Source organism: Octopus bimaculoides, chromosome 18, assembly GCF_046866305.1.
Source record: "Octopus bimaculoides isolate indiv1 chromosome 18, ASM4686630v1, whole genome shotgun sequence".
NCBI classification, from domain to species: domain Eukaryota; kingdom Metazoa; phylum Mollusca; class Cephalopoda; order Octopoda; family Octopodidae; genus Octopus; species Octopus bimaculoides.
In genome coordinates this window covers 28,410,633-28,438,269 of record NC_142945.1, presented here as the reverse complement: position 1 = coordinate 28,438,269, position 27,637 = coordinate 28,410,633, and the positions used below count along the sequence as shown (strand labels likewise).

Below are 27,637 nucleotides of genomic sequence, written 5' to 3'. Positions count from 1 at the left end.
ATATATATATATATATATATATATATATATATATATATATATATATATATATATATATATATATATATATATATGTTTCAGTCATTAGACTGCTGTCATGCTGGGGCACCGCCTTGAAGAATCTTAGTCGAATGAGAATAAACCCCACTACTTATTTTTAAAACTACTGGTATTTATTCTATCGGTCTCTTTTGCTGAACTGCTAAGCTACGGGGACGTAAACACACCAGCACCGGTTGTCAAGCAGTGAGGGTGTTCCGTCTACCAAATCCACTCACAAGGCTTTGGTTGGGCCGAGGCTATAGTAGAGGACATATGCCCTCGGTGGCACGCAGTGGGATTGAACCCGGAACCATGTGGTTGGAAAGCAACCACGCCTAAAGATAATATATGTATATAGACAGACAGACAGACAGACAAGAAAAGAGTGAAATAGAGGAAGTAACAGAGATGCTTAGTACTTAATTTTTCCAATTTGACACGTGAAGTTTTTGAAACTGTTAAGTGACACCTTTTTTTTTTACTTAAAAAATACTGTTTTTATTTATATTCTTGTAATTGTAAATTAATATGCAATGCATAAAAGAGAAGTGATTTTAACAAGAGAGATGTGTCTTATTCTCCTTGGTCCAACACGTGAGCTTATATATATTCAAAACGAGTGAATCATAATGTTGTCATTTTAATTTTATCAACCTTAAGGGACTATCATCTGACATTTATTGATTGGTCATAAAACAAAAGATGTCACGTAAAATCTGGTTGCATTTAAAATGAAATAGTATATCGAAAAGGAGAGGGAAATGCGTAGAATGAAACACTCCATTCGCATTACCATGTATAATGGTGGCTTCGATCATATAAAACAAAAGTGTTTTGGCTGTAGGTCTTGTACTGTAATAGATGTTTACTGCATTCAAATTTCGTAGTAATTAAAAAGCTGCTCCTAGTTTCAATTGCAGATTATGAGGAGTGGGATACTAGTGAGCTGGAAAGAACTGACGCTGTTAGTTAACAGTAGCGTTAACCTCATTAACAGCGTGAGCTAACTTGTCACGTCTGAATATGACTAGTAGTTGTTGAATGATAGTGGCATTGATATACTGCACAATGTCATTTCTGAGAGCTAGGATGGGACATTCACAAATCCTGTGAGAAGCTTGAATAAACTTTAAAAAGCATGTTTGGATCTTTTCCCTTTGAACGGTAGATCGAGAAATTAATTTTTTGTAACTAAACACTTTCAAACTTCGGACACTGGTAGAATGTGCCATATAAAATATCTTTTACTCTTAGTCTTGTTGAGAAAAGTTTGTATTTTCGAAGTTATTTCGTGTTAAAGTAGTCGTATTTCGGAAATTTCAACCAATCAATGACGTGTATTCAGCTGAATAAAATTACTGCTATTGTTTGTCAACAACAACTTCCGGCGGTGTATATTTCATTTGTCACTGTTATTTATGACATCGTTCGTGCGTTTGTAGTGGTTTTAGCTTTAGGGTTTTAGGGTTAGGGTTAGGGTTGGTATTTAGGGTTAGAGTTACGGAAAAAAGTGAAAAATGAAGAAATTGTGGGTGGGGGGCAAAAAGTCTTTCCGAAAATAGTAGCTGAAAAACAGGAAAAAAAAACTAAAAGCAGTAGAAATGCACGAAGGATTGTGGTGGTGCCATGAAGTAAACATGCTCTCGTTTATTCATGCAAACGTAACTGAGATGAAATATGTCATAAATAACAGTGACAAACGAAATATACACCGCTGGAAGTTGTTGTTGACAAACAATAGCAGTAATTTTATTCAGCTAAATCGACGTCATTGATTGGTTGAAATTACCGAAATACGACAACTTTAACACGAAATAATTTCGAAAATACAGAATTTTCTCAACAACGCCAAGAGTAAAAGATGTTTTATGTGACACATTCTACCAGTATACGAAGTTTGAAAGTGTTTAGTTACAAAAAATTAATTTTTCGATCTGCCGGTCAAAATGTAAAGATCCGCATGTTTTATTGATAATTGTTCGACAAACTTTTTTGTATTCTTTTTTAATCTGACCTTTTTATTCTCAGTGACAAATAGTAACGGACCGTTCCCTCCTGACTGAATATAACTTTCTCAAACTAGGCTGCAGAAACATTGTTATTAAAAGTAACTCTCCTATTTGTAGTAAGATGAAGATTTTTTTTCTCGTCTCCAGAAATAGATCTTTGTTTTTAAGCATGCTTGCAACTCATCTACAGGTGTATCCAATGAAATGATGGTAGAATTTGTCTAAAATCATCAGAGAAAAAGACTGTGACTCCACTCATGATGATAGTAAGGCTCAATTACAAACTTCAAATCATGTCTGTGTAACACTTTTATTCTTTTAGTACCTGTAAACAATGTGCAACAATTCCAGATGAGACCATACAACAGCAATCTGCTTGAGTGAACGACACTTTGTCAAAATTAAGTCAGTCAAAACAGTTTTGTCAGGCCCACCACAAACATAAGAAAAGTTTATACTTCCTGAGTCAGATGTCACCAATTGTTTGATTATAATATATATATATTTTATTTTTTATATAGCTATGAGTAATTCGTTTAGTGGGCATGTTACTCCAATTCGTTGAATGCTATAGCTTGTTGCCTGAAGAATCAACTGAGGGAGTTGGCTGTTCACACAGCTCAAGATCCTTGCCAACAATGGATCGTTAAGTACTTTCAACAAGTATCAGGGCTTGGCTGTACATAATTGTGTGTGTGTATGTGTGTGTATTTGTCTGTGTGTGTGTATGTGTGTGTATTTGTCTGTGTGTGTGTATGTGTGTACGAGTGTGTATGTGTATACGAGTGTATGTACGAGTGTGTGTACGAGTATATGTGTACGAGTTTGTGTGTGTGTACGAGTATGTGTGTGACCTTGTGTGTGTGTATGTGTGTGAGAGAGAGAGGCTTCCACACAGTTTTCGTCTATGAAATTTCATTTACGAGATATTGATCAACTCGAGGCTACACCAGAATTTTCTCAATGCACTACACAATAAGATAGAACCGGAAACCACGTGGTTACGAAGCAAACTTCTGAATCACATGTCGGCATGCATTAGGCTACGCCACATCAGTTAACGTGCAAGTTTTGGTTCGTGTTTTTCTTGATTTTTCTTCCTTCTAGCTTGTCTGCATAACTCAAAAGACACTAGTATATTCCACAACTTTGATGTGGAACCATTGATTAGCAGTAAACTCCTGACCCGTCGAGTCCATCCTTTAGTTTCTGTCACAACCAATTCACTTTATTTACGTTATTAATCTTCTGAGAGCAAGTCCCTCGTTAGAGAAAGCATAACAAGACGATAATACAACAACCAAAATTTGTATTCTAATTGATGTGGCTTAATCAATGGATACTGACTCCTGTTTAAGAGTCACTTCGCAACCCATGGTATCGAGTTAAATACATCAACCATGGGAAAGTATCTGCTATCGTAGTTTCGGGTTCAACAATATCCTGTAAGTGGAATCCTCCTCCAACAACTTGTATCAAAATTATCTCGGATTTATTTAACAGTGATTATCCCCACCATAGATGTTTGTAGTTTATACATTTGTTACTTTTCTGGGTGGTGTAATGGAGGAGACGTTCTAATGTGATGGACTTTCTATATTGTGAATGAAACTGTCCATACTATTCATTCATCTTCCAACCTAAATCAATATTAGATTGTTTTGCTTTTTTTTTGTGTGTTTGTTTTTTGTTTTTTAAGGCATCGAGCTGGCAGAATCGTTAGCATGCCGGGAAAAATGCATAGCCTTTATGTCCGCCTTTATGTTCTGAGTTCAAATTCCGCCTAGGTCGACTTTGCCTCTCATCCTTTCGAGGTCGATAAAATAAGCATCAGTTGAGTACTGGGGTCGATGTAACTGACTTACCCCTCCCCCAAAATTGATGGCCGTGTATCAAAAATTTGAAATCAGTATTATTATTATTAATGAGGCGAGGGAGGCCAACTGGCAGAAGCGTTAGCACACCGGGCGAAATGCTTAGCGATGTTTCGTCCGTCTTTACGTTCTGAGTTCAATTCCGCCGGGGTCGATTTTGCCTTTCTTTTGGGGTTGATGAAATAAATATCAGTTGAGTACTGGGGTCGATGTACTCGACTTACCCCGCCCCCGAAATTGCTGGCCTTGTGCCAACATTTGAAATCAATATTAGATCAGTTAATAGAGCTATCACTATATTTTACATCTCAACTTTATTTCAAGTGTATCTGGTTGATTATCGTGTAACAAATGAGATGGAATTTTCAGTTATTACTTATCACTAAGCAAGATTGGTTGAACCATTTAATACTGGTCAAAAATCTTTGCTATTGCCATTGCTCTGAAGCTTGAAATATTTTAGGGCTTTGTCTTGAGGGGAGGCGTGGTTGATTTTTCATGTATCAACACTTTATGAGATATACCAATACTTTCATCACATTATTTCCATTATAGAAAAAATAATATTTTGCTCTTATGTCCCTCAAGCTTGTCCTTCGTTTTGGGTGGTGATTTTGCATCAAACAGTTTATGAAATTGCCCTCTTTGAAAATATGGCATCTACATTTCGTCTTGATAATAATTTCATGTACTGTGTGTTTGGGTATATGCGCGCGCGCGCGCGTGTGAATGTTTCGTTGCTAAATTTTCTCTATATTGAAAAAGGTTTTAATCCGTAACATATCCGTTATTCTTGGCATTGTGATTAATCTCTAATACTAATGTGTTTCAACGATAGCTATCTTTATGCATATAATAACTTGTCCACTTGAGCTAAGTATTTACATTACGTTTTCCCATCAATGTTTACAGTGATAAGGATCGTTTCCTTCGCTTTTGTATTTTATTTTTATTTTGTTTTTGCTTTACTTTTTGTTCTTTTTAGTTTGCTTTTTGTGTTTAACTTGTTCTATCTTCACTCTATCCTCACAGTGAATACTATCTTCATATAATTAAAAAGTGAACCGCTGAAATAGAATGGATCTTAACTTGAAAATTCTTTTATAACATGTGAAATACAGATGCAAATAAAGAAATTAATTTCTGAAGATGACGTTTGATTAATGGGTGAATGGAAATAATGATGTTGATGATTTAGCGAAGTAAAAATGGGTGCATGAGGCTAAGGCCCTGGTAATGTTATAATTTTCTGGTTTAATAAGAGTCATGATAAAGAACATCAAGAAATATGAAGACAAGTTAAAGTTGACTGCCACATTTATTTCGGCGCTAAAAGAAAATACAGCAACTGGCATACATGAACAATTCTGTTAATTAAAATACATAGGATCCTCGTGCTTCTTGAAGATGATGTGCGTGGGAACAGCACAAAGCATGGCGACAAGAATCTCTCCTGACAATTCCCTCCTCACTGCGAATGCATAGCGGAATAAAACTGCTCTCGTTCCGAAGATCCGAATTCCATCGTGACGACCTACCTCACTGAGGAATTAGCGAGAAAATGTTGGTGCGCTTAAAAATAAAAAATATATGTAGGATGCTATAGTTGCAGTTCCATTATCCAAAGAAAATGGTGTGTAGAAATGGTAGAAATGCTTCTTAATTCCGATAGGAGTTCATATTTTGTCATTACAAATGGAAAGTGGGGAGACGTAGATTCCATGTGCTGTTCATTCAAAGGGATCTTGTGGTGTGAACGAAATTTTGAGTATGTAATGGTAGTATTAAGTATATAGAGAGGAGAGAAAAGAGTGTATGCAAAAATGAGGAGAATAGTCAAAAGGAATAGGTGAGGAAAGAAAGAAAGAAAGAAAGAAAGAAAGAAAGAAAGAAAGAAAGAGGGGGAGAAAATGAAAAAGTGTTAGTTGGTGGTCAAGAAATTATGAGGGGTGGGAGAGGAGTAGGGTAGGGATAGGAAGAGATAAAAATGTAAGGAATGAATATATGTAAAGAGTGGGAGTTGGGGTGATATGTTTGAAAGGCATTAAGATGCAGGGATGGGTACAGAAAATGGTACGGGGTGGTTACTAAAGTGAGTTGTAAACCTCAAAAAGGAAGAGAAGAATAAGATAATGGTCAAGCTTCTAAACATAGACAGACGTGTTTATTGTACTGGCTGAGGAATGAGAAAGAGAAAGACGGAAGTATATATTGATATACGCACACGCGCGCGCACATAGATATATGTGTATATATACACTATTATATAGGCCCGCATACTTATGTACTTAAACTCATACGCATATGTGCATATATATATATATATATATATATATATACACACCTGTAGATATATGCATACACATATTCGCACATACACATACGTACATACATATGCATACACACATACGCACACACACGCGCATACACCCACGCACACACGCGCGCGCGCGCGCACACATACATATATATATATATATATATATATATATATATTTCAATACAAATGTATTAATACAAATGTATCAGTTCTCCAGCAAATATCGGTACCTTGTACCATTCTTATGAATTTATATATATATATATATATATATATATCCATACACATGCACGCATACATGTATACATGTCCATATATTTATTATTAAACAATAAAAAAATAAGATTGGAGAGTTAAAAAATTTTTAATGTAGACAATGGAAAGTCAAATAGGGTTGTTGTAGAATACCTAAGGGTGTTCAGGATATGTACTGTGTGGTGACTTAGATTGCATTTAGATTTGTGGTAAAATTTGAAGGTATGAAAAAAGCAGTGGTAGCATGTTCCAAGGGCGTCATTATATTTATTTAGTAGTATTGAAGAGTTGCATTTTAATATGTGGAATACCTCTTTTAGGCATAACTTACAGGCTGAGCGATGACCCTGGTGTGGAAGCCCTGAATCTATTATGGACCATGACAAGATGTATGGACTATTTCTATTTTTGAGATTATGTATGTGACTGGCGAGTGTTGTGGATTTACTGTATTTCTCATATCTCTGTAGAGGCCTCCCTTGATGTTAGGGAAATGTATTCGGAGCTGATGGTTTATGCATAGTCCAACGGGGCCGGTTACTTAGGCGGAGTCGGAGGATCCCATAGTAATGTCAAATAATTTGCTATGGTTATTGTTATTGTTATAGTGGTTGGCCCGGCACCAAAGTTTTTCCTCGAAAGAAATAAGTGTTTTACGGGTATTAAGAATTATGTTAATTTTTAGCGGGGTTGGGTTAGATTCTTAGCTAGAAGGAGAGCTTGATTAAGAAGCTTGAGAGAAATAAAAGAATAGTAATTATTTATATCGAATTGTAGGAAAGAAAAATTTTTGTTGTTTAAGAGATGGAACCATTTTATGACTTCGCCTGTACAGGACCATAAGTTGACGTTCAATTTTTCTTTGACGATTGGTATTATGTTATCCAGAATACTTTTGCTTATTCTTCTAACGTCGGATTTGGTAGGGCATATGAGACGTATAGATGGTTTATTTATGAAGTCTTTCTTATGAAGTGTGGAGATATAGGGCAGTAGGGTTCTGTGCGATATATATATATATATATATATATCTATATATATATATATATATATATATATATATATATATATATATATATCTATGTATATGTATATATATCTTCTTTCAATTTCCGTCTACCAAATCCATTCACAAGGCTTTCGTCAGCCCAAGGCTATAGTAGAAGACATTCACCCAAGGTGCCACGCAATGAAACTGAACTCGGAACCATGTAGTTGGGAAGCAAGCTTTTTACTGTCCTTAGCACATGTCTATGAAAAGATTTTGTCTGAGACAAACCTTGTCTACACCAAGTCTTCTAACGGTCTTTATGCATTTAGTATATTACACTGATGGTGATTTTAATTTAATGTTATTTCAGTTGTGTCTATCAAGTTTTTCTATAGCTCAGCAAGCTTCTGTGATACCAGTGAATTTTCATTTTATTTACTGCTTCCTATCTATTGAGTCACGATAATCGGGTGCCTGGCATTAACCAACCTCAACAAAAGCAAAACACGTCTTGTTCTCGTCAGTCACTGCAGCCATGATGTTTGTCTTGCTTCGTTATGTATTGTATTTTTAACGCAAATCCTCGAAAAGAATTTATCTCAGACAACACCTTAGCATTAAGCCTTGGCACATTTAGTATGATATACAGATGGTGATGTATATACACGCGCGTGTGCGTGCGTGTGTGTGTGTATGTATTTATGTGTGTGCATATGTATATATTAATTTCTTTATTGCCCACAGGGGGGCTAAACATAGAAGGGACAAAGGGATTAAGTCGATTACATCGACTCCAGTGCGTAACTGGTACTTATTTAATCGACTCCGAAAGGATGAAAGGCAAAGTCGACATCGGCAGAATTTGAACTCAGAACTTAACGGTAGACGAAATACCGCTAAACATTTCGCTCGGCGTACTAACGATTCAGCCAGCTCGCTGCCCTTTATATGTATATAGACAGACAGATAGACAGACAGACAGACAGACAGACAGACAGATAGATAGATAGATAGATAGATAGATAGATAGATAGATAGATAGATAGATAGATTAAAATGAAAATGAAAAAGCAAAACTCGAAAAACCATTTAATTTAGGTTGAGATTACAAATATATACAGTCTCCTAAATTAAAATTTTGTGGGGGATGATGCTAAATATTTTGCCTTTTCATTTTTTAAATCTCAATCCAACTGTTCAAGGAGAAACCACTTCTAACCGACTTCCATAGACTGAACACCGCACTTTGTAGTTGCAGTTCAAGCTGGAGTCTGAATGGTAAACCAAACTGAGCACTCGTAGTACATACCGTCACTTGGCGAAAACCCTTTCTGTCTCTCTCCCACTCTTTCTCTGTGTGTGTGTGTGTGTGTGTGTGTGTGTGTGTGTGTGTGTGTGTGTGTGTGTGTGTGTGTATACACGTGCGTGAGTCTATATATATATATATGCGTGAGTCCATATATATATATATATATATATATATATATTTAAATGCTTAACATGAAACCAATGGCAGCCTTAACTCATAAACAAAGAATTTATATCCACCACTGCAGTGTTGGGCACTCATTCTCATATATATATATATATATATATATATATATATGAATATATATATTATTCGTTGAGAGCACAGGACTCGAACATCCAATAACATTCTCTCTTACCAGTTTGCGTACCAACAGAAATACTGGACGCTGCTTGTTAAAGGATTTCTGTCAACTATCCATTTGCATACCCTTCTCTGATGTGTTTATATATCCAAGTAGCTCACATGAACACATCATGACTACAGTTTTATAACCTAATGCGTATACAGAGTCTAGTTAATCTTAGATGCAAGAAGTATAGAAACAGCTATACGCGCGCGCGTGTGAGTGCGTACGTGCGTGTGTGTGTGCGTACGTATTCATAGAGACACACACACACACATAGACACAGACACAGACACACACACACACACACACACACACACACACACACACACACACACACACACTGATACCGGATTTTCATCCTCTAAATACTTCCCTATAAATAATAGTGATTTACATTCGTTGTTGTCCTTCTCCTCCTCCACCTCTTATTGTCCTGCCTTGCAACAAAAACGAACAGGAAGAAAAACTCGAACAACAATCCCTTCTACTTCTTTTGTCTCATTTTTTTCTTTTTTCTTCTTGCTGACGACAATACTTGATCTATAAGGATGCAAGCTTTCTCTAAGAGAGATAGTTGGAGGAGTTGCAGGTCGGAATATTTTACACACTCTTACTCTACTCTCTATTATCGGGTATTTTGTTTATTTTCTTTATTGAAGGGGGCGCTTTCTTTCTTCTTCATCTTTTTTTTTTTTTGTGGGTGGGGTCCTTTCATGGATACCTTTTTTGCCAGAAAATCTTCGTAAATTTTTCAATGACAGGCAGATTTAAGAATGGGTGTTTCTTCAATGATTCTAATCTTATCACTTCTATCCATTATTTATTGTAAGCTCTCTTCTTTAGCCATTACAAAACGTCGCTTAAACTCGTCACCTGACAAATGCTGGTTTTCTGAGTCTATAAAAATACACACACTTTTAACTCATTCACAGCCTATGGAGTATATGTTTCTCTCTGTGTGTGTGTGTGTGTGTGTGTGTGTGTGTGTGTGTGTGTGTGTGTGTGTGTGTGTGTGTGTAAACGTGCGCATGCGTATTTGTCTTCATTGTTTATTTATCTTCTGTCTGTGTGAGTACTTGCGTGCGCGCGTGCGATATCTTCCTTGTTCCTACCTTCTATCCTCTATGTGTGTTTTCATGAGTGTGTTTGTGTGTGTGTGTGTATGTGTGTGCGCGCGCGAGCGCGCGTGTGTATACAGTGGTGGTCGAGTGGTTAAAAAGTTTGCTTCGCAGTCATGCATATGAAACCGTAGGTTCAAACCCCACTGTATGATGTCTTAGGCAATTGGTGATAGTGTAACTTAGGATGAGCGAAGCTTCGTGAGTGAAGTTACACTTACAATCTATCCCTGCCACATTGTGTTATGCTCATTGTGAGAGAGAATTATATTTAGTGTCCAGATATCTGTGCTATACTCGGCCATTTACACTTATAACTCAGAGCAGATAGCTCAGTTGAATAAGCAACTGCAATAATGATCGTTGAAACCGACGCAGATCCTTTAGATTTACTTGTATGTATGTGTGTGTGTGCGTGTGTGTATTTGTGTGCACGCATGTGTTTGTGTATGTGTGTGTGTGTGTGTGTGTTGATGTGTGTGTGTGAGCTATCTATAAGTGTGTGTCTGTGTCAGTGCACGTATATGCATGTGCGCTAAATGTAACTAAAGTACACACAACTGTTGCTTTCTCATGCAGGTTTAGAAACGGTGGACTAGAAAGTATATTGCGATCTTATTAGACAATAGCAGACTACAAAGAGGCTAGTCAGTGTTAGCAACTATTTCTTGTTCTAAGTAGCAACACTACCGATAGATGAAGAGAGCATAGTGTTGTACAAATAATTGAGGATCAACTATTAATAATAGTCGTTTAAAACAAAGAGGTAACTGCCTCTTAAAGTACTTGAGTAACGAATAGGTTTATCAGAAATGCATACAAAAAGTGGGGGGAAGGCACTACATGGCCGCCTGGCCTCCTAGAAATAGCAACTAAGTCTGTTAAATTTACCACCACCACCACCACTACCACCCCCACACCCTGGCCACCGTCATAAAAAAAGACAGATATGATACGTTCCTATCTGTACCGTACCTTGAAAAGGAATGCGATAATCACGGCTTTGACCATAGGTCTGCTCGATCAGGACTTTCTGGACGCTGTCGAACAATAACAATTTTACAGAAATTGAACGAGCGAAGCAGGGAGCACCTACGAGGTTACTTGACAAGCTAGAAATAGCAATCGAGTCTCTCAAATCACACGCCGCCATCTTTAAAAAATGGAAGGCTATATTAGATATCATCGAAGAGTAATCCCTCCCGTCAAGGCTATTTTGCTTTTCGTCATACGTCTTCTGAATGGGCTAAACCTGTGGCTAAGTAACAATATGTACACTGTAGAGAGTCAACGAAGATTTTCTACGAAATCGTGTAATTGCTAGAAATATCTGCTAAATCTTATTCAAAGTTACAGGTGCAGTCAGCTTGGTAAAAAAAAAAAAAATTCTGCGATAATTGCATGACAAACTTTTTATCAATGACAGTTGCGGTCAGGTATATGATAACGCGGTAGTTATAACTGGAGCGAGGGGTGGTTTTCTACAAAATATTGTTGTTTGTGAATTGCCAGAACCGCAGCCTCAATTTGGCTTGTATCCATGCAAATGAGGTTCAAACTGTTGTTACATTTTTTTTTTTTTTATTCTGGAAGAAAGTGTTTACTATTTTCTTTTCTTTTTTTTTTTTCCTTTCTTTTACCTTTGCATCTACTTCTCATTTTGAAATATTAAAATCATTTATTTCTCAGGCTGTGAAAAGACAATATGATACATCAGGGAGTTGTGACAATAATATTGTGAAAGTAATCTACGAAGTGTGCGATAGCGTTATTGTAAGCTTTACACACTTGTAGGAAGGAGAATCGTATAAAATCTAACACAGGATCGTTTTTAACTTTCTGCTTTTTATCTTTGTTTAATCTTTGGTATCCAATTTTATCATCCGTGGAGAAAGTTTCAAAACGTTTGCAGTGTCCAGTAATTGGGTACATGAAGCTTGTTTTGATGTAAAGAGCTTATTAAAATCTTGTATTTGAAAAATGACGAAATTACCCAGTGCAGTATATTCAGCTGATGACTTTTGTGAAGAATGGGGATAATAATTGCCCAAACAAGAAGAATGAAGCCAGTGGAGAGATGGCACAGCAAGAAATTAATCGAATAATGGTAGAGATTGTGAACCGATTAAAAACTGAAACGGAAGATAGCAGTGTTCGCCTTCAAGATCTCGGAGATCGATTTTCGTTTTTTCTGAATTTGAACAAAGTTATAATTGAGGATAAACATGAAAGAGAAAGATTTTAAAAGGAATGTTCGAACTTTGGGAATTATAATTATGACGCGACAGCCAATTAGTCATATGATGAAATTACTGACTTTATGGTGCCCCTTTGGCCCAAAAGAAGTACAGTTCCCTTTTATCCTAAAGAAGCTTTGAGATCTTTACTGCAGTTTGGAAGGTGTGTCTTTCAATATCTACACGTTACTGCTTACCATCGCCTCTTTTAATTACAAACAGTGAAAGGTTATTTTCAAATTTGAAATTATTAAAAACAAATCTGAAGTCTTCCATGTCACAAGAACAACTAATTAACTTGGCTTTAATCAACATTGAAGACGAATTCCTCTCATCTGATATGAAAATGAAGTAGTTCAAGTGTTTTCTATTAGGGGATCCCATTTGGGTCCTGGACACTAAGCTTAATTAATGTGGCTGATTTATATTTAAATTGAAGAAAAAGTTTATTTTATCTGTTTTTATAAATGCCTTCCTTTCAGGCATTTCTCAGCATCAGGCCCTATTCTTGAATCTTGGAGGCAAGCAGTCAAGAAATTGACCATGGACATCACCAAAATATCTTCACGCTAAGAAGGCAGTATGGTCACGGTCGAGTAGTCATGCATCTGTTCGTTCACAGTCGAAGTAAGTTATTGTGTGTGTTTGTGTAGGCACGCATGCGTTTGTGTTTGTGTGTGTGGTTATGTTTTTCTTTGTATGTGTATGTTTCTGCACACGTCTGTGTATTCGTGAGTGCGTGCGCGCGTGTGTCCTTACTGCTGGACGTGAATTGAAGATATCAAGGCGAAACGCGGTCCCGAAAATTTACATCCCCCATTAGCAACAGAAGATATATGCCGTGGATTGGGATGAACAGTCAAAGAATAAAGAATGCGATGGACAACCATAATCAAGCAAGCATTATACAATGTTTGCATTGACAATCTAATGAAAGAGAATTGCAGATATTTGAAATATCTAACTGAATTCTAAAGCCTCTTCTCAATAAGCTGCCGTTTATAGACATGGAGTCAATAAATCGAGAGAAATCTAATCCATATAAGAACAATAATTCTATTTCATTTGCATTGTGGTTTCACTATATTGCATATTAAATACGATACAAACTTTTAAAAATGGATCCAGAAAATTGCTTCCGGTTAATTTGTAAAATTAATAATAATCATCGATGTTATGGAGCAAACTACCCAAGTAGAGAATTAAGTTCAATTATAAAGAAATTAGTTTAGATTGGAATAATTAATGAGCGTGTAATCAACTTTGAATGGTGGTAATTAAAATAAATATGATTAATAGCAAACTAATAAAAAAACGAAAAAACATGGGCCCTACAGGCAAGATGTCTTCCGTGCGACTAGTGAAAGCGGAAAGGAAAATCAAATCAAACGAATTACAAAAGAACGATTGAACTTTAACTCTCTTTCTTTCCCTCCCTCCCCTTCTTTCTCTGTATACACACACATACACACACACACATACACACACACACACACATATCTATACATTCAACATACACAACGACATAAAACAGGGCTGTGTACTTGCCCCCCACCCTATCTAGCATCTTCTTTGCAGTCATTCTGAAACATTCATTTGGGACATCAACTGACGGTGTTTACCTCCACACCAGGTCAAGTGGCAAACTGTTTAGTCTGTCGAGGCTGAAAGCAAAATCCAAAGTGTGCCAGGTGCTCGTCAGAGAAATGTTGTTCGCAGACGATGCAGCACTGACAGTGCACTCTGAAGAACAAATGCAGCACCTCGCGGGCAAACTCTCAAAGGCCTGTCAGGAATTCAGTCTGACTATCAGTCTGAAGAAGACCCAAGTAATAGGTTAAAGTGTCAAGCACGCTCCCACCATCACCATCAACAAATACAGGCTGAAGGTAGTCCATCAATTCACCTATCTCGGTTCTACCATCGCTGATGACCTCTGCCTAGACCCTGAGATCAACCGGTGAATCGGACAAGCTTCCTCTACACTTGCCAGGCTCACAAAGAGAGTCTGGGGAAAAAAAACTAGCTGTAAAAACCAAAATTGTTGCCTATAAGGTGTGCGTCCTTACTACGCTACTTTATGGCAGTGAGACGTGGAGCCTCTACTCTAGACAGGGGTGGAGGCTCAACGTCTTTCAACTTCGTAATTTAAGATGCCTCTTGGACCATCAAGTGGACCGACCACTTCACCAACACCGAAGTCCTCGACCGAGTCAAGATTTCCAGCATACACATCTTACTCCAGCAGCGTCGTTTGCACTGGCTTGGTCATATTCATCACGTGCCAGACGGAATGATCCCAAAAAACCTCCTGTAGGGAGAATTAGCATCTGGCACAAGAGCACGAGGACGACTTCATCTTCATTTCAAAGCTGTGTGTAAGAGAGATACGAAGTCGCTTGCTCTGGACATCCTAAGATGGGAGGGTGTTGCAAATGATTGCCTACACTAGAGGCAAATGCTGCGAATGAGAATGAAGAGAGGGGAAGGAAAACAGGTACTCACCATCAAAGAAAAGCGCACTCGGCGGAAGGAAAAATCAGCTGCACCGGCAGAGAGCTCCTTCAAACACAGTCGCTGCACGCGTGACTGCCACTCCTGTGTGAGCCTGTACAACCATAACAGACGCTGAACCACCATCTGCAGCTGACACGATTCCTTTGAGCGCAGATCCATGGCCTCTCGAGACCGACGGATGCCTACTACTACTACTACTACTACTACTACTACCGTATATATATATATATATATATATATATATATATATATATATATATATATATATATATATATGTATATATATATATGTATATATATATATATAATTATATGTATTTATTTTCTCTTAGTTAATAATTAACTCTGACAAAATAAAATGGTTAATAGTTACCAGGGTGGCAAAGTCCACAAAATAACTTTGGTGTAACTCCTGTTTATGAGGTAGAAACTCCCTGTTAATTTGAGGTATATTGAATAAATATAAGTTTAAATAAATGGAGTTATACGCATGTATTAAATGATTTCTTTTATTTCCGACATATGTTTCGAAGATTACAATTGGTTCATTCCAAAGGAATGAATGATGTTGAGAAAGATGTAATCTTCTCTTCAGGGAAATGCATAAAAATCAACTCAACCGTAAGACATTATTACCGAATGTGACAACTGCGAGTAGAGAAGAATGCTAAATAGCTTATTTGAAAAAAACCGTTGGAAAAAGGAACTCTACGAGACAGTACGTTGGACGAGGAAGGAAGTGTTTTCTATTGAGGCTCGGTTTGTCTACTGTTATGTGTGTAGCCTCTGTGATCTGTTTAAGTGTTGTGTCACTTCTATGTGTCAATAATACTTTAACCACTATGCTATTAATCGAGCTTCCATGTTCTGCCTAGTATGTTGGCAGAGCACTGACGAGCTTTTCCCTTCTTTGAATTCTCGCCAATGTTCATCTAGTTGTCATGTTTCTGTATTATCCCTCAGTACATCATAAGCTTACGATGTACTGAGGGATGATGCAGAAACATGCCAACTACCTACATTGGAGAGACTGCATGCAGCATAGGATGCGTGTAGGGGAAAGCTCGTCAGTGCTCTACCAACATGCTCAAGCAGAACATGGCGGCTCGATTAATAGCATAGGGGTTAAGGTATTATCGACACATAGAACTGACACGATACTTAGATCACAGAGGCTACACACATAGCAGTAGACAGACCGAGCCTCAATAGAAAACACGAATGGAACAGTAACACTCACGACCGCACCACACCACACCACACCACGTGACTAAAGACAGAAGGGATGAGAAGAGAGAGGGAAAACAAAAAAAAACACAGAATCGTAAATGATACACAGAAATATACAGGGTAACACACAATAGACATATATGCACATTCCTTTGATACTTATGAGAAATAGAGATAGATGTATCAAAAATAAATAAATAGATAAATAAACAAATATATAAATATATTTGCCACATACCTGGGATAAATATAAGATATGGAGATAGATAAAATAAATCAATAAATCTATATGAAGGGCATACGAAGCGAATCCATACACACCCACAAATACACACACTAGAAATACACATACACACGCACACACACACACACACACAAGAACAGAATGGAATAAGTGGAGCAAGAACACACATAAGAACGAAAAGTGTCGCTGGAGAGGTCACAGATGCGTGACGAAAGATTTCGGACAATGGATATGAGTTAAAATATTAAAATAAGAACAGTAATAAACGTGTGAAGAAAAATTATGTATTACGTACATACATATGTATGTATGTATGTATGTATGTATATGAAAATTCTTGTGAAAGCACGTGACTTAGTGGTTACCGTATTCCGGCTCACGATCGTAATGTCGTGGGTTCAATTCATGGCGGAGCATTGTGTCCTAGAACAAGACATTTTATTTCATGTTGATCCAGTCAACTTAGCTGACAAAAGTGAACAATACCTGTAATTCAAAGTTCCAGCCTTGTCACATTGTGTCTCGTGTTGACTCTCCCCGAGAACTACGTTATGAGTACGCGTGTCTGTGGAATGCTCAGCCACTTGCACGTTAATTTCATTCGAGTTAAAGACAAGAAGTTTTATAAATAAAACATGTAAATGTCTCCCCACTCCTTGTAACACGCATTTGGCACCGACCGAGAAAGACCCTTTTGTTTTTACACTTATGCAAAGTATTAAGTTCACTGAAAAAAGTAACCCTTTCGAAAGGGATTTGAACACTGGTGTGAGAGACGTCAGGGATTCAAGAGTTCCTACCACCGTTTTTTACTCAACATAGACACTACGTATTACCTTAAGACAAGTCGGAATGTATTGAATGATATCAACAATTCGTGGTTTAACCAGATTGAATTCGTGATTTAATGAGAACTACTGACTCCTGTCATTCCTTATTTCACACACAAAGATCATAAATCAGACGTCGATAATAAAGTAATTATTAGGATGATCCGCCCAACTAAATTCGATACTTAATATACCTATGCTCAAAGAAGTAATTCCTTTAGCCTTATAGAGTAATTCCTTTACAGTTATTGATTGTTTCAAAGGTATCCCTAACAAGGGATTTACAAAATTTATTCAGTTTGATATAAGTAATTATTGCACCTCCATCACATTAACACTGTTATTCAAGGCTTAAAATTTTTCTAAAACCGTTAACAGATATTAGTGATTTCGTGGTTGATATAATTATACATGTCAAGAAAGCTGCTATAAACTACGATAATTCTATTTGGATACAGAAAAATCTACAAATACTTTCTTTTATGTGAGTATAACTGAGGTCGCTACTTTATTGGTTTACTTACTGTTTCTTCTCAGAGATGAATTACGTAAGATAGGAAGGGTGGTGGCCTATTGATTACGACCAATTGCAGCCCCCGGGAACCTGATTGGTTTCTTCAAAGACTTTGTCTATTGCATTTGACACGAATCTAATTATAGTAAATTTTTGGATGTGACCCTGAATCTTTGTAGCTCTGTAATGTATCATTTTACCCACGTAACACGGATAAGACCATTTCATAAATAATTTTCGAGTAAATCTTTGAACCATCCGAACAACATAAAAAGTTGATAAAAATGCCTCCTTTAGATAATTCTGGCTGTCAGCTAACGAGCTGATTTTTAACGTTTACTCAACCTATTACAACAAAGCATTTACTCAACGTGATTTTAAGAAGTTGTATACTATTAACTACAAAAGTGAAATTAGAAAGAATAAATCTATAGATAATATTTTGTATAACCTTCTTTTTAATAGGGAAATGGCAACGCCTATAGCCAAATTCTTCTTTACTTAACATTTTCCATTTGAACATAAATATTGCAAGATCATTAACAGGAATATTGTTAATTATCTTATTGTACAACTCCTAACCTCGCGCAGAGCATTGTGTTATTGAATGTAGATAAACTGACAAGCAGAAGTAATAATAGTACAAATTACGTTAGCAGTAGCTATAATGCATTTTATAATTGTGTTAAGAAGAAGAATTTTGCCCTTTAGATGAGAATTTCCTAATTAATGATGTAGTATATAGGTGTACTGTTAACTTCCACGCAACTAGTAATTTTTAAGAAGGTTTGATAGCCAAATAGATTTAAAGCCCAATATCAAATACACTCCTTCATTTCGAAATCCAGAAAAAAGGAATATGACATTACTTTTGGCATATATGTGGAGTCCGAAGAATAGGCACATCTAATACGGAATCAAATGGAAGATTTTAACTTTACGATTTGTGTGCGGTGAAAGTAAGTAAGATGCTTTCTGAAAAGGATTCACTCTTGAATTCTGAACTCATTTCAGCATGTAAGCATAAGACTTACAGGACATAATTTAGACAACTTAGTTCACTTAGATTGGTTTCGGTCATTATTGGCCCAGGCCATGACTAACTCAATAGCACCACTTGGAAAAGTCTTTTAATTAATTATTTCGAGATACCATGGACCACTCAAGCAGAGTGTTGTTATTTGAGACGTATCCAGGTGTAGGTGGTTTGTCTAGTATTTCCTGGAGGAATTTGTCCAGGTACCGTTTGAAAGTTGTGGGGTCATTTTCTACTTTAATTTCTTTCGGGATGACATTGAAAAGAGCAGGACCATTTGCAGTGAAGAAATTGTGCCGCAATATGTGATGTGATATGATTTCGACCTTTGTAGGGGACGCATTGCACGGGGGCCTATTTGGAGTGAATTGTAAACATATTGCCGATATCATTTGGATAATAGTGGTGGAATATTTTCCACATGGTGCAAATAATGTATCACTCATGGCAGCGTTGCAGAGAACAGCGTTTCAGATGTTTAAGTCGAGCCCAATAATCAAGTCCCGCCATGCCATTTATTTTTTTAGTGATTGATCTTTGTGGCACTTCGATCCTCATTATGCCTTGATTTTTGTAGTGGGACCACAATGGGCAGCAGTATTCGAGATGGGGCCTGGTGAATGTGGAGAAGAGAAGGATAACGGTTTCATAATCCCTAGATTGAAAAGATCTGAGATCAATGAGCACATTCTGCGGGCAACATTGACTTTTTTGCTGATGTGCACACTCCAGCTAAGGTTGCCGTCAACAATTACACCTAAGTCTCTGGCATTATCCGACGGTTCACCGTAGTTCTCAGGGAGAGTCAATGTGAGACACAATGTGACAATCTCAGAGATGAATTACGTAAGATAGGAAGGGTGGTGGCCTATTGATTACGACCACCATTTTGAAGTTGTAATTTCAATAAACTGACACTGTGTAATCTGAACTTGAACCATTTTTACGCCTAAAATATTGTATATTGATATTCGTATAGATTATATGATTGCATTATAGGTGTATGTGTCTATGTATTAATACGAAAATATTTTTCTGCGCTTCTGTTTGTGTGGATGCTTGAGCCTACATTTTAAATATTACGAATGCATGATTATTCGTAACTACAAGAATGTATGTATATCTGCGTATGCCCGCGTGAATGTTGAGTCTGGTTTGAGTGTGCTCTCTTTTCCAAAGTGGATGAGCTCAAATTTTTCTTCGTTCAGCTGCATATTGTTTTTTTTTTGTTTTTTTTTTGTGCCCACTGGATTACTACGCATAGATCCGATTGAAGCATCATTCGATCATATGTTCTTTTAATGACTTTCTGAAGCTTAGAGTCATTTGCAAATATTTTAATGGTGCTATGTTCAATGGAATTTGCAATGTCATTGATATAGACAATAAAAACAAGTGGACCCAGCACAGTACCCTGCGGGACTCCGCTGATAACTTTTTCTGGTCTTGAGTGGATGCCATCAGCCACATCATGCTGGGTCCTGTTTGTTAGGAAATACTTAATATATTGAAGTAGCTTTCTCCCGACTCCAGCGTTGGATACTTTTCTTAACAGTATATTATGGTCGACTCTGTCAAAGGCCTTGCTGAAATCAAGGTATATGACATCGGTGTTGGAGCCCCCACTTAGTGCATTTAAGATGTCATTAAAGTGGTGGAAGAGCTGTGTTAGACAGTCCCTTCCACCACAAAAGCCATGCTGGTTGCAATTTAGAAGATGATTTTGTTCTAGGGAGGCTGTTATTTTTTATCTCAATATTCTCTCAAATATTTTGATATGTGCAGTGAGTGAAATTGGGCGGTAGTTTATTGGGAGCTTTAAAGATAGGAATGATTGACTGGGAGAGAAAGTTTTGAGGGATGAAACCGGCATCCAGTGATTTCCTCTAGAGATTTTCAAGAGAAACTGCAAGTTGCTATCTGCATTCCTTCAGTACTCCAGCAGAGAACCTGTCAGGACCCACTGCTGAATCGGATTTGATTTCTTTTATTGCTGCTAGGATGTCAGTGGCGTCAAATGTTATGTCGGAAAGGACATGCTGAGGATTCAAACAAGCAAAGCTGCTTGAGTCAACTAAATCAGTCACTGAAAACAGAACAGTATAGACTTTGCAGAATCTCAGTCATGTCTTTGGCGTCACTGTGAAGGATGCCATTTCCGTCAACCAGTGGGCCGATAGAGGAAACTGTGGTCTATGTGTTCTTGCAAAGGAGTAAAAAAAACCTTAGGCTTATTCATGATGTTTTTAATAGCCCAGGCTTCCTCTGCTGCTCTTTGGTCGTTTATGAGGGTTCTCATACAGTCCTGCAGCTATTGCTTCTTTGATTCCAAGTTTGTTAATGTTCTCGATTGGGGCTGCTGCTGATGGTGGCATTTTAGAGTATTGATTTTTCGGTTTATTCTTTTTATTTTCCTGCTGAGCACTTTTCTCTGTTTTGGAATCCTGCATCTACTGTTATTTATGAGTCGTGAGGGTATGCGTTTTGAGCATATGTGAGTGACTGTGGCCGCAAATAGTTGCCATGCGTTTGTGTTTGTTGTGGTGTTAGAAGAAGCAAGGGTGAAGGACCAGTCCACTTGCGATAGGTCTTGAGTGATCGCACTCCAATTTGACTTGTGTAAATTCATGCTACCAAATGGATGCATTGGAGTTAGTGATTTATGCCAAATTTTTGGATGCTGAAGATTGAGGTTACAGAGTACTATGTCATGATCGGACAGGTTTTCTTTCCACTGTGATATCATGGATAATGTTAGCATGATTTCTTAGCACTAGATCCAAGACACTTTGGTTGTTTCTGGTTGGTTCATGGACGAGTTGTGACAGGAAAAAAATTATCCTTAAATTTGAAAAATAAGTCCACTGCTGCTTTGTCTGAGCTTGAGGTGAAGCACAAATGAATGCTTTACATATGCGTATCGGTGTCTGCATGTATGTGTACGTGTGTGTATGTATGTATGTATGTATGTATGTACTCATGTATGTATGTAGTTCATAGATGAGATCCAGATATTCTCCGTATAGTGCTCAAGAGATTTAAGCTTGAGCGGGTATAGAAGATAATGTAGGGATAAGCAAATTAGACAGATCATTCTCGCATTTTATGAAATCTATGTAATCCCATAACTATAAGTGCCCATACTCTAAATTAACCTTGAACTATGACACAATCAGCCTAGCAGCCAACTACCTCAACCAATACTACCTTCCTTATCAAACTATTCTTTCCCATGCTTACAGCTTCAAATTCTTCGAAACCACTACTTCCCACCTCTCTCATAGTCTCTGCACCCTCTTAAGCGGTTCCCCTTATTTCTCCTCCTTACCAAAGGTACTTAACTCTATCCCACTCCTTTAGATACTCACCTGCATTAACCTCTATCCCCCTCTCTATTCACTTCTCACTATTCAACTTCATACACTTCTGTATACCATTGTACTCCCCCTCCAATACCAACCCAAACTCATTATCCCACGAACCACTGCTATCTCGACTACCAGCAACCCCTCTCCCCATTCTATCCTATCTCATATCTCTCTACATACCTTAGTAATTTCCACCTTACTTCCCTCAAATAATGGCCATTCCCTTTTCTCACTATCTTCACCATTAATTCTATAGCTTTCATACAAACCTAACACAATAGACTACCATTTATATACTACCTACCCCACCATCCACTCATCCTCCTATTTTCCACCTCTACTCATACTACTCCCTACTAGCCTTTTTATTAACCATTCACTCCTGAACTATCTTTTCTTTTACTATTCCTTATCCTAGATCCCCTTCTAATACACTTAGCTCTCCACATTCAATCATTCAACTTCTCTCTTTTGGCACTTCAAATGTAAGATCTCATCCTTGAAGACGGAGGCTCGTCTCATCCGCCGAGCCCCCAGAAATAGCTGTTGGATTTGTAATTCTTTTCTTACACCCCTTTAATTCTATCTATTATTTGTTTTCTGTGTAAGCTGGACCTTTTATATGTATACATATATACATTTTTTTGTACTTCATGCATTTAATATACTTTATAATATTGATCTGTCTAATTTGCTTATCCCTACATTTCTGTCAGTCTGTCTATATGTATGTATGTATGTGTGTATGTATGTATGTATGTATAGATGGTTGGATACATGCATGTGTATGTATATAACCTAAACTCTGTTATAAGTGTCTATATGTCTGTATGTTTTGTATAAATAAATGAGGTTGAGTTTTTGCACACGTTTAAGTTTAGGTTTGTAAATGTATCACTCACACGTAGACTGCGTTTACTTACGCATTTTTCTAATTTATTCTGTATCATTATTGCTCTATCAATTATCTATTTATTTAGTTAGTTAGTTGGGTGGTTATATATTTATATATTTATTATACTAGAAGGTGTATGTGTGTGTGTGTGTGTGTGTGTGTGTGTGTGTGTGTATGTGTGTGTGTGTGTGTATGTGTGTGTGCGTGCGTGTGCGTGCGTGTGTGTGCGTGTGTGCGTGTGCTCTAGGTATGTGTCTATTCACTTCACATGAAATGATATCGTTTGATAATTCTATCAACCTTTTATTCTTTGACGTCACATTTCATGGAAAAATTATTTTAACTGTTATGACTCAAATTTGTTTCAAATGTTTGAATCACCAAGAAACATTTTGCTATATTCAGTTTCATTGCGAAAGCATTAAATCTGTAAGATCTAAATGTGTGCGTGCTTGTGTGTATATGCGTGTGTGTTTGTATAATGTTTAGTTACGTCATCTTTTGTGCATTTCATTAACAACCTATATTTCCAAATAGGACAGCAATAATCATTTCATGCTTTTCAAAGTGGTTGATATAACCAAAATTCTGTTAAATCTGGAAAATGTTTTCACACCAACACCACTATTTTGAAACATTTGAAGGGCTAGCCTATTTCCTAACGTCAAAAGCTGTTCTTGACCCAAAGTCAACCCTAATTGAAAATTCCAATAGTGACCATCCAATCTTTTTAATGATGTGTAGGTCATTATCTAATCTATTGTTTCCTCAAATAAGGTAAGGATACATTAGATAATAATTAAACAGAAAGGACACGTTATGACGGTAAAGTGTGATTTGATGAAGACTTGGTTATTAAAAACAGTGGATTGTCCACATAGGAGGTTCTTGAAAGTAAAGGTGTGTTTCTTCAGGTGAGATGTTTTTTGGAGCCATGCTATGAAAAAATAAAAATGCAAGAAGATATTCTAAACAATTCCCAGTAGCTATACTGCTGACAACATTATTTTAAAAGAAATCTAGAGAAAATACTATAACTTCTCGCCAGCTTTAATTTTTTTTTTTTTTTTAATAGAACCTTGCAAAAAAATCTTTATCGAAGCTTAAATCAAATTTTAGAAAATTTATTTTAAAAGCACAATATCACAAGAATATCAATTGAACATTGAACACTCTGTTGTGAAGAGAATACTAAAATATTGATTTAAACGAAATAAAAACATTGCTTGAAATTAAAGCAAGAAAGTTAACTTAATCAAACAATTTAAACTAGTCAAAAGTCACCTCACTTAATAAAATCTAAAATCAAATAATTTACATGAGCTTGTTAAAACACGTTTTTGTTTTTGCAGAATCATGAAAGGCGAGTTATAACGGAATACGTTTCAACTGGAAATCAAAACCAAATCCTGGACTCTTCCGTATATGAGCGAAACCTCATGTTTATAGAATATTTAAGACAAGGTGATGTTCAAGAATTTAGGGTTAGGGTTAGTGACTTAAGTGCTGAAAGGGTTTTTTTTTAATGACTTGGTTAGTGAAGGAAAGATAAAGTTCGTGACCCTTTTCAGAGTGAGCATGATTGGTGGGAAGAAGTCAGCCATATACCAGAGACCTGGCCAGAATGTTTGTTACAGGCTGGACTTCGATAAACGACCTAACGACTGGATGAGGATGTTAAACTGGGCGATGTATAAAGACTTCCACCAAGACAATGGGGAAGTTTGAACTGGATAGTGAAGTGTGGTGGGTGATGCTGATAAAATTTTATCATATATAACATTAATGCGGTGGCGATGGGGTGGAGGAGGAGGAGGAGGAGTAGGAGGAGGAGGAGGAGGAGGAGGAGGAGGAGGAGGAGGATAGAATGGTTGGCCATAGCGATGTATGTATGTATATATATATATATATATATATGTGTGTGTGTGTGTGTGTGTGTGTGTGTGTGTGTGTGTGTGTGTGTGTGTATAAGATTCGGTTGAATTAGGTACTTAGGTTGAAGTACCAAATCAGTGCGGTATTATTCGTACAACCCAAAGTAAGGTGAATAATATATTTATATATATATATATATATATATATATATATATATATATATATATATATATATATATATATATATATGTATGTATGTATGTATGTATGTATGTATGTATGTATGAATGTCAGATCATTTGTAAAGTGTCACATGAGTGGTGTTGGTAACATGGAATCCATGTTGCATGGTCGGGTCATCGGCGACTAAACTGGCACTCCCACTAGGGTTGCCTGGTGAGGAGGGTTGCTAGAAACCTAGCAGGACTAAAAACAAGACGTGTCAAAAGGACGGGTGGATTTAGCGTAGGTTCAACATTCATCTTGCAATAGCAAGCTCTCAGAAATTCCGCATTGGTGTTCGGTATGCTGGAAGACCACTGGAAGTGAGGCATCCCTAAACTTTTGCTAAAGCATATCCCTAGAAGGTCAGTCTGATATACAACCTGATATACAGGGAATGGCATTAAACATTTTGGGGGTGTTTTACTTGCGCGTGAGATTATGGCGCTCGCACACGCCTGAGCCTGCAACCCATGAAGGATATCTTGCTCTGGCTTGTTTCTGGATCATGTCAGTAGGGTGGAGTCTTATCGAACCTAAAATTTTAGGTTGAGCAATCGCTCGCAAGGCGACTTTCCGATGCCCGGTCAAGTAGGAGAGCGTCACAGCGCGCAAATAAGCTGCGGATGCGAACCCAGGTGAATCCAACTGCAGATGCCATAACCTCATGCCCATGCATTGGTGGCGTTTTGCTAGGACAATGGTCAGTGATGGTATATATATATATATATATATATATATATATATATATATATATATATATATATATATATATATATATATGTATATATATATGGAAAAAGTCACGCGCGCGCGATTGGTCTTTCTCGCAACTTCTGACAGTTAAATTCACTCACAAAGCATTAGTCGTCGTGGTGTTATAGTTGTACACACTTATCCAAGGTACTCTACAGAAAGAGTAAATCCGAAACACTTGGTTGCGAAGCAAACTTTTTAACCACACAGCCATGCCTGCGCCTAATGGAATAAAACTTTATGACAAGCCGATTCAGAGATTTTTGAAATTTGAGTTGATTTAGATATAAGATCGAGTTCTGTAGCACGAAAGCTGTTGTTGATCTTGTTGTTGCTACCAGGCCGATCGATCACGTAGTTTCCCGCGTAAACTCGTTGCCTCCAAAATAGTTTAAGAAGACAAAAATGTTATAGAGACTATTTTTTAATGCAATACAAGCTATCATGCTCGAGCAATGTTTCCCTTTGCAATTAAAATCAGACGCTGACAACATAATATGGCGCTGTTCAGCAATCATATCTGTTTAGAACTTTACCACATTAACAAAACAAATTCAGAAAATAAATAGAGAACAATTACCTTCGTAGATTTATAAAAACGAAAAAGAAAAGCATTTTCTGGATTCCAATGTAAAAGAAGCGTTTGTATTAATTTATGAAGAAAAACCGGAAGTTGAAATTCATTCCTTCTATGATCGCCAACCTAGCAGAGGCATGCAATAGCGTTTGCACTATTACAAACATTCCAGCACTAGATAATCTCTTCCATTTCATGCTCCTAAAAACGTCATGGACAAACACTTTCTGTCCTTGCTGATCGGAGATGTCAGAGAGCATAGTGGTTGATAAGAAATTACGGACAACATTATTACTGACAAGAAGTATAATTAAACAGGGTTATTGATGACAAGTGCCAGAGTCCAGTGCTATTGATAAGAAATGATAGACACCAATATTATCCATTCGAAATATGAGACACGTGTGTTAATGCTAGGACATAACAGACACTAATATTGATAATAGTAAAGACGGCGAGCAGGCAGAATCGATAGCATGCCGGGTAAAATGCGTTCTTAGTTCAAAGAAATCAGTTTAATAATACGAAAAAGGTTTTCATATAAAATGTCAGGTACCAGTTAGATCAGTTCAAATATGTTTAGGACGTATTTGAACTGTAAAAAGTCCGTTTTTACTGCTGTTTGACGTAGAAAAAAATCTCGCTTTAGGCAACGGATGTTAGAAACAGTAACATGGCACTCTCTGACAGAACGATGAATGCATTTCTCGTTATTTGATAATCCTCTACACCGTGTGTGGCAAACTGCACGGAAAATATCATCTTTTTCATGAGTTAAATGTCCCAAGCATATTTGATCTGATCTAATAGTTTGTTTACTCACAACACAGCATTCATGTGTCTACTACAATATTTAGATACCAGTGTTATAGATAGGGAATGTCAGAGACCTATTTTTATGGTTTGGAAATTGTTCACAAGAATTGTTTATGGAAAGTGTCAGACAACTTTTATAAGGAGGAAATGTGTGAAACCGTGTTATTAAACGTTGGACATCAAAGTTGTAGACAAGAAATGACGGACACCGGTGTTATAGACAAGAACTGATGGATAACAAATATGAAAAAAC

At 37.0% G+C, this 27,637-nt stretch overlaps 1 protein-coding gene across 1 annotated transcript in view; it reads right to left on the bottom strand.

The window, feature by feature from the left end:
• Nucleotides 1-5,224: 5,224 nt before the first annotated feature.
• LOC106867763 (uncharacterized) overlaps nucleotides 5,225-27,637 on the bottom strand; it is a 133,852-nt gene continuing 111,439 nt past the window's right edge. Inside the window, exon 2 of the mRNA XM_089365938.1 lies at nucleotides 5,225-5,497. Coding sequence (XP_089222064.1) covers nucleotides 5,476-5,497 — 22 coding nt within the window. The 3' untranslated portion in view covers nucleotides 5,225-5,475. The remainder of the gene's footprint in view (nucleotides 5,498-27,637) is intronic.